The following is a 13,728-nucleotide window of genomic DNA, read 5'->3' on the forward strand; positions in this document are numbered from 1 at the left end:
GAATTCTTACTGGTTGGTAGGTGATCAAATACTTATGTCATGCAATAAAATGCAAATTAATTACTTAAAAATCATACAATGTGATTTTCTGGATTTTTGTTTTAGATTCCGTCTCTCACAGTTGAAGTGTACCTATGATAAAAATTACAGACCTCTACATGCTTTGTAAGTAGGAAAACCTACAAAATCGGCAGTGTATCAAATACTTGTTCTCCCCACTGTATAAAACTACATGCGTTCGTCTAAATTACCTTCAACATTGCTTTTAAGGCAGAAAATTCTCATTTTGCCCCCCTTTTGACTGTACATAATAATGCTTTCCCGTCTGTGGTGACAAACAGTGGAAGCGACCATAGCATAGCATGCAGCTGACTCATGTGTTTCATACAATGGAACCAGAGATTCTTTGGATGTCACATCAGGTATAAAACAGGCTGCAGACCGGCATAGCTATAGCATCACTCAAAATAACCATAAACATGCACGGAAAGGTGAGTTAATATTGTTATTTGCAGTTTAGAGGTAATGTGATCTGATTATTACTGTATAAACAGTAATGCAATGGTTTTATAGCAATATATACATTAATTACAGTAATAACGCTATACAAAGTTCAATAATGCAGTCCAGTGTAAAGCATTGTATTGTAACCACCAATAAAAGGAAAGTTCTACACAGTTCTGAAAACTTTCTGGTCACATATTCTTCTGGCTAATTGCAAGAGTATTTGTTGCAGATCATCTTCTACGAGGACAAGAACTTCCAGGGTCGTTCCTATGAGACCAGCCAGGACTGCCCTGACATGTCCTCCCACCTGAGCAGGTGCAACTCCTGCAGGGTTGAGAGCGGCTGCTTCATGGCCTACGATCGCAACAACTACATGGGAAACCAGTACTTCATGCGAAGGGGCGAGTACCCTGACTACCAGCGTATGATGGGTTTCGATGACTGCATCAGATCCTGCCGTAACATCCCCATGGTATGAACAACCATGATAAATCTCAGATTCCACCACAGTTTAACATTTATAATAAACTAATCCCATATACAAAATGTATGTTAACAGCACAGAGGAAACTATAAGATGAGGATCTACGAGAGGGAGAACTTCGGAGGTCAGATGCACGAGATGAGTGAGGACTGTGACTCCATCCAGGAGCGTTACCGTATGTCCGACTGCCAGTCCTGCAACGTGATGGACGGCCACTGGCTGATGTACGAACAGCCCCACTACAAAGGCAGGCAGATGTACATGAGGCCTGGAGAGTACAGGAACCTCAGGGAGATGCAGGGATACAATGGAATGAAGTTCAGTTCCATCAGAAGGATCACAGACTCCTGTTAAATTCACGGGACCACCTGTTCAATGAAACAGTTGATTTTTAAATAAAAATTAGTTTTTCTTATTTAATATCAAGTCTTTTGTCTTGTTCTGCAAAAATGGACGGATGCCCAACACAACACCTTTTCACCAGACCAGTCGTGTCCTGCTCTGTCCTTATTCAAACATTTAAATGTAACTTTCCATAAGTGGTTGAAACTACACTGATACTATACTCTCCTTGCTTTTGAATAAAATCACCACATTATGCAAGGCACACCATGGCATCACTCTAATGCTGGAGCCCAATGTCAAGCTAGAGACCCATGATTAGATACAAAACAAAGAGTAGGGGAAAGTGTTGGAAGTGGTAATAGAACTATCAATGCATAGCTTTTACCTAACGAATGTAGCTAATCAAATATATATTTGTATTGTATTTTTGGTTGTTTTTCCTTCCATATTACTATTTAAAAAGGTAAAATGACCCAGTCAGTGTCTGACCCAAAACATGATCCTGTAGCGACAGACAATACTGAACATAGCATGACATATTACTTTAATCTGTCTTAGTGTTTCTGAGAAATAGCGCTGGTCCAGAAACAGAAAGGTCGTTCGTTCGAATCTCAGAGCCGACTAGGTGAAAAATCTGTCAATATGCCCTTGAGCAAGGCACTTAACCCTAATTGCTTCTGTAAGTCACTCTGGATAAGGGTGTCTGCACTGATTAAATAATAGAGTAACTAAATAATTGTATTTAATGGTTAAATAGTAGTGTGTTTCTGTGCCATCAAAGGTTACCATGCTTTAGAGTATGCCAAACCTAAAAAAACATTTAAAAATGGAGTGTATCCACTTTTTCAATTGCAAGTTTGTTTAATTTGAAGTTTATCATGTTAATGCTCAATATGCCATTTAATAAAGGCTTTTTTTATTTAAAGCACACCTGAATGAATGGACCTGGATTTTTCTAACACTTCACACCTTTTTTGTGTGTTGAACTTTTCCTGTTCTCCTGTATCTTACGCACACAACTGCGTGTCTGCAAAACGATTGTGAGATAGTAATTTTCAAATGAGATAGATGTGGAAATGATCAGGCACAACAAATTACTCTGTTTTCTGTGTGAACATTTACCATTCACCATGCTGAAATACTGAAACAAAACATCAAACTCCCTACTCCCATGTCACAAAATACACATTCCTTCAAACAAGACCAAGCAAGAACTTCACTTGAGTTTTGGCTTTGAATTAACTCAAATTTGTCCACCTGGGATCTGACCTCTCCCTTTCCCAGTTGGTTACCCAAGTACCTGGTGTCCTATCTTGCAGACTTTGTAAACGTGCTTGACGTGGTCTTCCAAGGTATGTCTATAAATGGTCATGTTATCCAGATAAGTCCTCGCATCAGTCCTGGTAGATGGCTGGTGCATAATACAACCATGTTATATTCAGTGACTTCAGAAAGTATTCACACCCCTTGACTTTTTCCACATTTTGTTGTGTTACAACCTGAATTTAAAATGGATTAAATTGAGGTGTTTTGTCACTGGCCTACACACAATACCACATAATGTCAAAGTGGAATTATGTTTTGACATTTTTACAAATTAATTACAAATTAAAAGCTGAAATGTCTTGAGACAATACATAAATACATTCAGCAGTAAAAATGTGCTAAACAAGTCACATAATAAGTTGCATGGACTCACTCTGTGTGCAATAATAGTGTTTAACTAGATCGTGTTATGAATACCTCATCTCTGTACCCCACAAATACAATTATCTGTAAGGTCCCTCAGTCGAGCAGTGAATTTCAACCACAGATTCAAACACAAAGACCAGGGAGGTTTTCCAATGCCTCACAAAGAAGGGTACCTATTGGTAGATGGGGAAAACAAAAGCAGACATTGAATATCCCTTTAGCATGGTGAAGTTATTAATTACACTTTGGATGGTGTATCAACTACAGTCACTACAGAGATACGAGCGTCCTTCCTAACTCAGTTGCCGGGAGGAAGGAAACCGCTCAGGGATTTCACCATGAGGCCAATGGTGACTTTAAAACAGTTCGAGTTTAATGGCTGTGATAGAAGAAAACTGACGATGGATCAACAACGTTGTAGTTACTCCACAATACTAACCTAATTGACAGAGTGAAAAGAAGGAAGCCTGTACAGAAGAAAAAAAATCTCCAAAACATGCATCCTGTTTGCAACAAGGCACTAAAGTAATACTGCAAAAAATGTGGCAAAGCAATACATTTTTAGTCCTGAATACAAAGTGTTATGTTTGGGACAAATCCAATACAACACATTACTGAGTACCACTCTCTTTATTTTCAAGCATAGTGGTGGCTGCATAATGTAATGTGTATGCTTGTAATCGTTAAGGACTGGGGAGTTTTTCAGGATAAAAAAGGAACTGAATGGATCTACGCACAGGCAAATTCCTAGAGGAAAATCTGGTTCAGTCTACTTTCCACCAGACACTGGGAGGTGAATTCACCTTTCAGCAGGACAATAACCTAAAACACAAGGCCAAATCTACACTGGAGTTGCTTACCAAGAAGACAGTGAATGTTCCTTAGTGGCCGAGTTACAGTTTTTACTTAAATATCCTTGAAAATCTATGGCAAGACCTGAATATTGTTGTCTAGCAATGATCAACAACCAATTTGACAGAGCTTGAAGAATTTTGAAAAGAATAATGGGCAAATGTTGCACAATCCAGGTGTGGAAAGCTCTTAGAGACTTACCCAGAAAGACTCAGCTGTAATCGCTGACAAAAGTGCTTCAACAAAGTATTGACTCAGGGGTGTGAATACTTATGTAAATGAGATATTTCTATATTTCATTTTCAATAAATTTGCAAAGAAATCTAAAAACATGTTTTCACTTTGTCATTATAGGGTATTGTGTATAGATGGGTGAGAGAGAAAAATCAGTTGAATCCATTTTGAATTCAGGCTGTAATGCAACAAAATGTGGAATAAGTCAAGGGGTATGAATACTTTCTGAAGGCACTTAGTAATCATATAGTGGCTACCGCTCCACTTTACTAATCGCTACTGGAATGTTCTTGGATTCCAGTTATACAATTTCATAGTTTATTAATTGTATGCCTATAGTTTTGCTGGAGGAAAGAAAAACAACCATCTTATTACATTAGAAATTAATTAATATATTCATTTTCATCCACATTGATTCACACTGGGCAGTTATTATGAAATCATGTTTTTCAGTAATGTGTTATATTTTTCGAATAGACTGATGTTTGAATCATGATGCTACCATTTTTTGTGTTTTTGTTTTAAATAAAAGATTGGAATCGTAATACCCATGAACAAACGTCAGTTAAGTTAGTTGAAAAATCTCTGAAAAGTCTCGATATGAAGAGTTCTCGCTCCTACTGTTATTCAACAGAAACAATAAAGGAATTGGGCTCTCCTCACAAATGCACACAACCGCAAATAATGACTCTTTAATAATGACCCTTTAAAGGCCACTTTGTACTGTACAGGGAGGGGGGCCTCTATGCCATGTTGCTCTGTCAGGGGTTTAAACAATGGAGCCACATATTCGTTGGCTGCCGGCTCAGGTATAAAAGCGATAGGGGGACATACAGAAAATTGTGCAATCCTGAGACCAATACAGTAACCGCAACCATGTCTATGGGCAAGGTGTGTGGAGCTTTGATGAAATTGGACTTTTAAGCTGCCTTTTTCTAATTTGTTTAAAACCATCAATGAATTGTACTGTACTGTTAGAAGTCCAGCTAATTTTAGTACATGATGGTTTTGTTGTGTGTTTTTAGATCATCTTCTACGAGGACAGGAACTTCCAGGGTCGTTCCTATGAGACCAGCCAGGACTGCCCTGAGCTGACCTCCTACTTGAGCAGGTGCAACTCCTGCAGAGTTGAGAGCGGCTGCTTCATGGTCTACGATCGTTCCAACTTCATGGGAAACCAGTACTTTGTGAGGAGGGGAGAGTATGGTGACTACCAGCGTATGGGCATGAGTGATTGCATCAGGTCTTGCCGTAACATCCCCATGGTAAATATATTTATGTTCATTCTGACTCCCATAGGCCATATGTACAGCTCCAGCAAAAGCAATGTGAGGGTATATTTGGAACGATTTGGTAAAACACTTTTCCCATATCCATTTACAGCACAGAGGAAACTTCAGGATGAGGATTTACGAGAAGGAGAACTTCGGAGGTCAGATGCACGAGTTGAGCGACGACTGTGAGTCCATGACCGATCGTTTCCGCCTGAACGACATGCAGTCCTGCAACGTGATGGACGGCCACTGGCTGATGTACGAGCAGCCCCACTTCAGAGGCAGGCAGATGTACATGAGGCCTGGAGAGTACAGGAACATGAGAGATATGAGCATGCACATGGGCTCCAACCCCATGAGGTTCAACAGCATGAGGCGTATTTTGGATTCTTGTTATTAAATTCACCAATGTCTAAAATTAGAGCATAAATAAAATCATCTACCTTTTAAACGAAAGTGTCTTTAATTTTCTTTTGAGTCCGTGGGTTGAGGTAAAAGGGCATTCAGAAGAGAAATCTGCATTTTCATATGGTTAGTTTTCCCATACATGTGCAACAGGAGCAGTATTCTAGGACATGTCTTCCCCACGTGGCGATGTTGTGAGGATATATTCCATTTTTGAAAACTTGATGTGGAGTTAATAATAAATTACAATCTGTCAAAACCACTGATCATTACATATGGTTAATGTTGAAGTAAATGTTAAAGTACTGTATGATCTAGTAGTAAGTAAATATTTTGTTGAAAATACTTGCTAGCTGCAAGAGAAGCATCAACATGAAGCATCTACTGTAAAGGATAGAACATGTATTGTGGATATTTTGGGTATACCTCTTATGGATGTTTAATGTGGTAATCTGCAGTTGCAAGTAATTTTTCTAACAATTGTTTACAGACAGATTATTTCACTTATAATTCACTGTATCACAATTCCAGTGGGTCAGAAGTTTACACACACTAAGTTGACGGTGCTTTTAAACAGCTTGGAAAATTCCAGAAAATGATGGCTTTAGAAGCTTCTGATAGGCTAATTGACATCATTTGAGTCAATTGGAGGTGTACCTGTGGATGTATTTCAAGGCCTACCTTCAAACTCAGTGCCTCTTTGCTTGACATCATGGGAAAATCAAAAGAAATCAGCCAAGAACTCAGAAAAAAAACTGTAGACCTCCACAAGTCTGGTTCATCCTTGGGAGCATTTTCCAAACGCCTGAAGGTACCACGTTCATCTGTACAAACAATAGTACGCAAATATAAACACCATGGGACCACGCAGCTGTCATACCGCTCAGGAAGGAGACACGTTCTGTCTCCTAGAGATTAACGTACTTTGGTGCGAAAAGTGCAAATCAATCCCAGAACAACAGCAAAGGACCTTGTGAAGATGCTGGAGGAAACAGGTACAAAAGTATCTGTATCCACAGTAAAAACAAGTCCTATATTGACATAACCTGAAAGGCCGCTCAGCAAGGAAGAAGCCACTGCTCCAAAACCGCCATAAAAAAAGCCAGATTATGGTTTGCAACTGCACATGGGGACAAATATCATACTTTTTGGAGAAATGTCCTCTGGTCTGATGAAACAAAAATAGAACTGTTTGGCCATAATGACCATCGTTATGTTTGGAGGAAAAAGGGGAGAATTGCAAGCCGAAGAACACCATCCCAACCGTGAAGCACGGGGGTGGCAGCATCATGCTGTGGGGGTGCTTTGCTGCAGGAGGGACTGGTGCACTTCACAAAATAGATGGCATCATGAGGAAGGAACATCTCAAGACATCAGTCAGGAAGTTAAAGCTTGGTCGCAAATGGGTCTTCCAAATGGACAATGACCCCAAGCATACTTCCAAAGTTGTGGCAAAATGGCTTAAGGACAACAAAGTCAAGGTATTGGAGAGGCCATCACAAAGCCCTGACCTCAATCCTATAGAACATTTGTGGGCAGAACTGAAAAAGTGTGTGCGAGCAAGGAGGCCTACAAACCTGACTCAGTTACACCAGTTCTGTCAGGAGGAATGGGCCAAAATTCACCCAACTTATTGTGGGAAGCTTGTGGAAGGCTACCCGAAATGTTTGACCAAAATTAAACAATTTAAAGGCAAAGCTACCAAATAATAATTGAGTGTATGTAAACTTCTGACCCACTGGGAATGTGATGAAAGAAATAAAAGCTGAAATAAATCATTCTCTCTACTATTATTCTGACATTTCACATTCTTAAAATAATGTGGTGATCCTAACTGACCTAAGACAGGACATTTTTACTAGGATTAAATATCAGGAATTGTGAAAACTGAGTTTAAATGTATTTGGCTAAGGTGTATGTACATTTCCGACTTCAACTGTATACCCATTGATTCTTGAAGAATATATCTTATAAATGCCTCATGAGCTTAGTTCAACTGTCGTACCCCATCAGAACCCAAAATATAAGCTTGTTTTACTCCTTTGTTTGTAAACAATGTAAATGTTAACAAACCCTGTATAGCCAAAACATGGTTAAAACTATACTGTTGATATCATGGCTCTGTCCGTGAGTTTGAAAGTAGTTACACTTTTCAAGCCCATTCCCTCAGCTGTTTACCAAAGCAGATTGCCCCTTTAAACAGCTATGAAACAGTACATTATTAATTTTTTATTGAAGTGAAGGCTTTTTGTAATAAACACCTCCAAGGCTGTAGCATGTATGTTACACACATACTGCCGTCCTTACACACATACTGCCGTCCTTACATACATACTGCCGTCCTTACACACATACTGCCGTCCTTACACACATACTGCCGTCCTTACACACATACTGCCGTCCTTACATACATACTGCCGTCCTTACACACATACTGCCGTCCTTACACACATACTGCCGTCCTTACATACATACTGCCGTCCTTACACACATACTGCCGTCCTTACATACATACTGCCGTCCTTACACACATACTGCCGTCCTTACATACATACTGCCGTCCTTACACAAATACTGCCGTCCTTACATACATACTGCCGTCCTTACACACATACTGCCGTCCTTACATACATACTGCCGTCCTTACACACATACTGCCGTCCTTACACACATACTGCCGTCCCTTACACACATACTGCCGTCCTTACATACATACTGCCGTCCTTACACACATACTGCCGTCCTTACACACATACTGCCGTCCTTACATACATACTGCCGTCCTTACACACATACTGCCGTCCTTACATACATACTGCCGTCCTTACACACATACTGCCGTCCTTACACACATACTGCCGTCCTTACATACATACTGCCGTCCTTACACAAATACTGCCGTCCTTACACACATACTGCCGTCCTTACATACATACTGCCGTCCTTACACAAATACTGCCGTCCTTACACACATACTGCCGTCCTTACACACATACTGCCGTCCTTACACACATACTGCCGTCCTTACACACATACTGCCGTCCTTACACACATACTGCCGTCCTTACACACATACTGCCACTTAGAAAAGTCACAGGAAACCCAGGAGAGGGCAGCACCTCCACAGTATAAGAACAGAGTTCTGGATTTTGGGCGGAGATCACAGGTCAAGGAAAATTATTCCGTCAAATTATTGTATCTCAAACACGATGAGTTTATAGGTTTAACCATTAGATGCAATCCTTATAGATTTCAGACTCCTCCAAAGACTGGGATGCCCATATTATGATTTCTATATAGTAAATTATATTTTATATTTATATACTAATACATTATTTTATATTTTATATGTATTTATCATATCATATATATGTTTATATCACATACAATTTGTATATCATAATGTCTATGTAGATATGCATAATATAGATATGTATACTTTTCTAATAAACAAAGTGTTGACTAATACCAAATAACATGTAAAAATAGACTAATTAGATTTAATGAATAACAAACACATTGTTTATATACAGGACTATGTCATGATGCATTTGAATCTTGTGCGTTAGGAAGCAGACTGCTCATACATCAACCCCTACAGAAACATGTTTCCTACAAAAAAATATAATAATGGTTATCTTGCTAGAATAAGGCTGTCAACCATCACAAGATTTGGCATTGACAAATAGCATGGGGAATTTGGCCTAGGTTCTGCAGCTGTAGTCACTATGTTTCCTTACCGTGAAAGCAAAAGCTTTTGGTTTCTTTTGTAGCCCTAGACATTAATATTTCATTACCAAAAATAATGGAACCGCAATCTCTCTAAATTGTATATTTAACCTCAAACTAACTTCATACTAAGTTGTGATTGTCTATCAGCTGACAGAGTTGTTGCATAGAGGAATTGCAAGATGTTGTGGAAGCAGTTTGCTATTTTAATGCATTAATAGTGAGCATGTTAGTACACAGTAAGTACAGTTTAACAGTTTGTCCTGTTCCAATTCACAGTCATGCCATTCAGGTTGCATTACGCACTTCTGGAAATGACTGGAGAATCAGGAAGCAGCCATTCAATACAGTCAAAATGAGTCCCGTTAATATTCAAGGTCACTCTTCTGTTGGCCACTAGAGTCACTCTCCTGTTGGCTATGGTGTAAAACTCTATCAATAGAGTCAATCACATGACCTGGGTTGTTGGCCACACCCGCAGCCCCTCACTTGGCTGTCGATCAACTGAGACCAGAGGTGGCACGAGCACAAGTTTGGCTGGACATATTCCAAAACCTCACCACTGAAACAGTACGGAAACCACCAGGCAAGGGGATTCAAATCTGTCCTTTTCTTATAATCCATCATACTTTTATTGTAGTTTGCTGTGTGTTTGAAATGTTCATGAATCATATTTGTATGTAGCTAGCGATGCAGCAAGTAGTATATGTCAAACAATAATGGTGATATTTGTGCACATCTGATCATATTTAATATTCACCACAGTGAAAGGTGATTCCTAAAACTCTATAAATGTGTATCTGTGAGAGACTACTTTTAAAGATAAAATAAATGCTTGATAAATCAGTTTTGCATTGGGTATTCTGTCATCAGCTTTGGGATGGGTATTCTGTCATCTGTTCTTTAAGTTACTAGATCTTGTTTTTCCACTGATAAACACGTGTCCACTACATGAGGGGTTAATTAGCACCATTGAAGCCTTTGTGTACATAACAAAAAGGTAATTCACCCTGCTGACAAAGAAGAATAACTATCTTTTGTAGTTTGGCAGCCGTGCTATCTTTTCAAAAAAGCTGACATCTAAAGTTAATTGATCAACAAATCAATGTCTCTATTCCTAGAGGGTATAAAAAGGGCCATGGTTTGCCTAGTCAGTGTTGCAGTGTGACCAAATTTAACCAACACAATGGGAAAGGTAAGGCATGTTGTTTTGCTGCACATCTTTTGTCCCGTCGCACGTTCTTGCTCACTGTTTGTCTGACAGAACATAGAACACTGAACACCTGCGAGAGATCCTTTTCATGAACAAAACTGAATGGGGTTGTTTTAACAGCCATACACATGTTCTTTCCATTGTTCATACAGATGTAGGATCTTCATTTGACCTACATTTTCACAGCACAATAATCGTTTAGTACATAATGTCACTTGATTGGTGGTTAGGCTATTAGCTGGCAAAAAGCAGGCTACATGAAAAGTGCCATAATGTTAATATAACCATGTGTTAGTGTGGTTTTGCAGAAAAATTATGTAAATCATGAAGCTCGTTGCAGGAAAATTCTCAGTAACAAAAGAGTGATAAAATTAAGATCCTACATCTGTATGCATGTTTACTTCCATTCCTATTTTTAGATAATATTCTACGAGGACAAGAACTTCCAGGGTCGCTCCTATGAGTGCAGTGTCGACTGTGCCGACCTGCACACCCATTTCAGCCGCTGTAACTCCATACAAGTGGAGAGCGGTAGCTGGATGGTCTATGAGTGCCCAAACTACATGGGCTACCAGTACTTCCTGAGAAGGGGAGAGTATCCCGACTACCAGCGCTGGATGGGCTTTAATGATTGCGTGAAATCCTGCCGCATGATCCCTCAAGTGAGCCCATATTCCTCTTTCCTGGTATACAAGTTAACCCATCATTGACGTATGAAATAATAAACATGGCAAATAAACATGAAACTTGAAACTTAATAGTAAAGAAACTGAATGAATGTAGGCGTCTTCTCTTCCTTGTCCTCAGAATCAGGGAGCTCACAAGATGAGGATCTACGAGCGCTCTGACTTTGGCGGTCAGATGTTGGAGTTTGCCGATGACCTCCCCTCCCTCTATGATCGATTCCAGTACAATGATATCCACTCCTGCAATGTTATGGAGGGTTATTGGCTCTTCTATGAGCATCCCAACTACAGAGGCAGGCAGTATCTCCTGAGGCCTGGCGAGTACAGGAGATACAGTGACTGGGGAGCCATCAATTCAAGGATTGGTTCAATCAGACGTGTTGTTGCTCACCCAAACTGACAGGCAATACATCATCAACATGAAACTGAGCCTAACATTGAAATGAAATAAAGTTAGGTCCACCTGCAATCCTATTGTCTTCTATAGTATTCACTCAATAAGTATGAAAACATGCTACATACTGTCGCTATAACCTACTATACACCTTGCAAAGTTTCAGCATATTTGTTGAATCGAGGCATTTAATAGTTTTACGTCTTATACTGTCGTTTTGAGAGAAAACTGATGATCATATTCATCGTCCAAACACAAAATTATAGTCAATAACATAATGGTTTATATTTTCAAGCCATTTATCCAAAGACGTAAGAATGCTTACCTCACACAACTAAAATACGTTTTACTTCTAAAGTAAAACCATAACACTCACACAGCAAATTTGAGATCTGAATTTTAACACCCAAAGTGTTAAATGTAACACTTTCTTAGTGTGTACTGTATATGTGACCCACCGAAAGGTAGGGAAGATTGATAAATGAGACTACTATCTAAACCATATAAACTGGAACAACCATCTCAATAACGGGTGAAATAAGTCCACTTACAGATTGTATTAGTTTAAAAAAATGTACTTTATTTATCTTTGTGTAGTATAAGATCAACTAATCAATCATTGTGCATGCAGAAACATAGATATTCAAACAAATTATTCTAAAAAGCAACCTGCAACAAAGCATGCTGGGAAATATGATAATGAGGCTTTTTCACTCTGAGAGAGTAAACGGAAAAATAACTCAACATAGTCGAGTAACAACAACCCCATGTGGTGTTGATTCCACTGTGGAATGGCCAGAATCCTAACGTAATCTTAATTTGATCTCAACGCACAATTTTCACAAGTCTGAGTTTAGCACATGGTCCTGAGGTTAGGATTTGGGCCTTTATGTATGCTGTCCCTTAGTAACATACTCCATAAATATGGTATGCTATTTCTTTGATATGCAGACCAGCTGCATCCACAGTTGTGGGCCTTGAGTTGAGACATAAAGGCATCATCTTCCCATGTGATGTGTGCAATAAGCACTCTAGGTAATTAGGTACTCCTCATAGGAATATTTTACTCCCTTTAGAATTGTATGGAACGTGACAGAGTCTGGTCTAGTGGTAGAGCTGCCAATTCCAGACCCCGCATACCCGCTGGCAACGGGGTAACGAATACTGCCTTGGTTGGTCTTGTCGTAGTAAATATAATTTGTTATAGATTGGTCTGACTAAAATGTTCTGTAAGACCCATTTGGAGCCTGTTTTCAATAAATGCTGTTCCAGGTCAGAGAACAAAAGGACAGAGGAGAACACCTTATCTTCTCACCAGATGGCCTAGGAATGCGATAATAGGACAACACCCCCACCTCCGGCCATAAACCAACAGATACTCCTCAACGAGTTCCCTGGACACACACAAACATTTCATTTGCACGCACACTCATTCTCCACTCCCCTGTCTACTGGTCGGGTGCCAAGGGCAGAGGACTCTGCCGTGCACCAATGGGGCTTCTACTCTGGACAGAGCAGACCCGCCTCCTACGCCTCGGGAACCAATCAAGGGACTAGAAGAAGGACCCCTTCCTTTATGTTACATTGTATAAAGTAATGCTGTAAACTCTGTTTAAGCATCCTTCTCAGCTGACACTAATAGAGTGCTATATGATTAGGTCCATGCATGTTAATTAGCAGGATCCCATGCATGTTAGCTAACAGTAACAGATATCTCTGTGTTTAATAAACTGCCTTTTGCTTAAGCAAATTCCTCTCTGTCTAGCGTCGTTGGTTTTGTACTTCCTCTCCAATTATGTGTTCACCAACAGTCTCCTTTGTCATAATTGTCTCCCACTGTCCATAACACGATAACACAATAGATTAACCAAAATAAAAATATATATTTTTAAAGAATTACGTGGAATTCAGTT

At 39.5% G+C, this 13,728-nt stretch overlaps 3 protein-coding genes across 4 annotated transcripts; all 3 read left to right on the forward strand.

Moving 5' to 3' along the window:
* Positions 1-456: 456 nt before the first annotated feature.
* On the forward strand, positions 457-1,525 carry LOC121555019 (gamma-crystallin M3-like). Its single transcript, XM_041868783.2, has 3 exons — positions 457-491; positions 737-979; positions 1,067-1,525. The coding sequence occupies exons 1-3, from the start codon at positions 480-482 to the stop codon at positions 1,343-1,345; spliced, it is 534 nt and encodes a 177-aa protein (XP_041724717.1). The 5' UTR covers positions 457-479; the 3' UTR covers positions 1,346-1,525.
* Positions 1,526-4,969: 3,444 nt separating this feature from the next.
* Positions 4,970-5,823, forward strand: LOC121555018 (gamma-crystallin M3-like). The gene is made up of 3 exons (XM_041868782.1): positions 4,970-5,005; positions 5,140-5,379; positions 5,498-5,823. The coding sequence occupies exons 1-3, from the start codon at positions 4,991-4,993 to the stop codon at positions 5,786-5,788; spliced, it is 546 nt and encodes a 181-aa protein (XP_041724716.1). The 5' UTR covers positions 4,970-4,990; the 3' UTR covers positions 5,789-5,823.
* Positions 5,824-9,989: 4,166 nt separating this feature from the next.
* LOC121555025 (gamma-crystallin S-1-like) lies at positions 9,990-13,266 on the forward strand. Of its 2 annotated transcripts, none has more exons than XM_041868792.2 (4): positions 9,990-10,108; positions 10,644-10,717; positions 11,155-11,397; positions 11,543-13,266. In XM_041868792.2, exons 2-4 carry the CDS (start codon positions 10,709-10,711, stop codon positions 11,819-11,821), a joined length of 531 nt encoding a protein of 176 aa, XP_041724726.1. In that variant the 5' UTR covers positions 9,990-10,108; positions 10,644-10,708; the 3' UTR covers positions 11,822-13,266. The 2 variants fall into 2 exon arrangements, with proteins under 2 accessions (XP_041724726.1, XP_041724727.1); XM_041868793.2 differs by having other exon boundaries at positions 10,037-10,092.
* The last annotated feature ends 462 nt before the right edge of the window (positions 13,267-13,728 follow it).

The sequence above is a fragment of the Coregonus clupeaformis genome, chromosome 40 (genome assembly GCF_020615455.1).
Source record: "Coregonus clupeaformis isolate EN_2021a chromosome 40, ASM2061545v1, whole genome shotgun sequence".
NCBI lineage: Eukaryota > Metazoa > Chordata > Actinopteri > Salmoniformes > Salmonidae > Coregonus > Coregonus clupeaformis.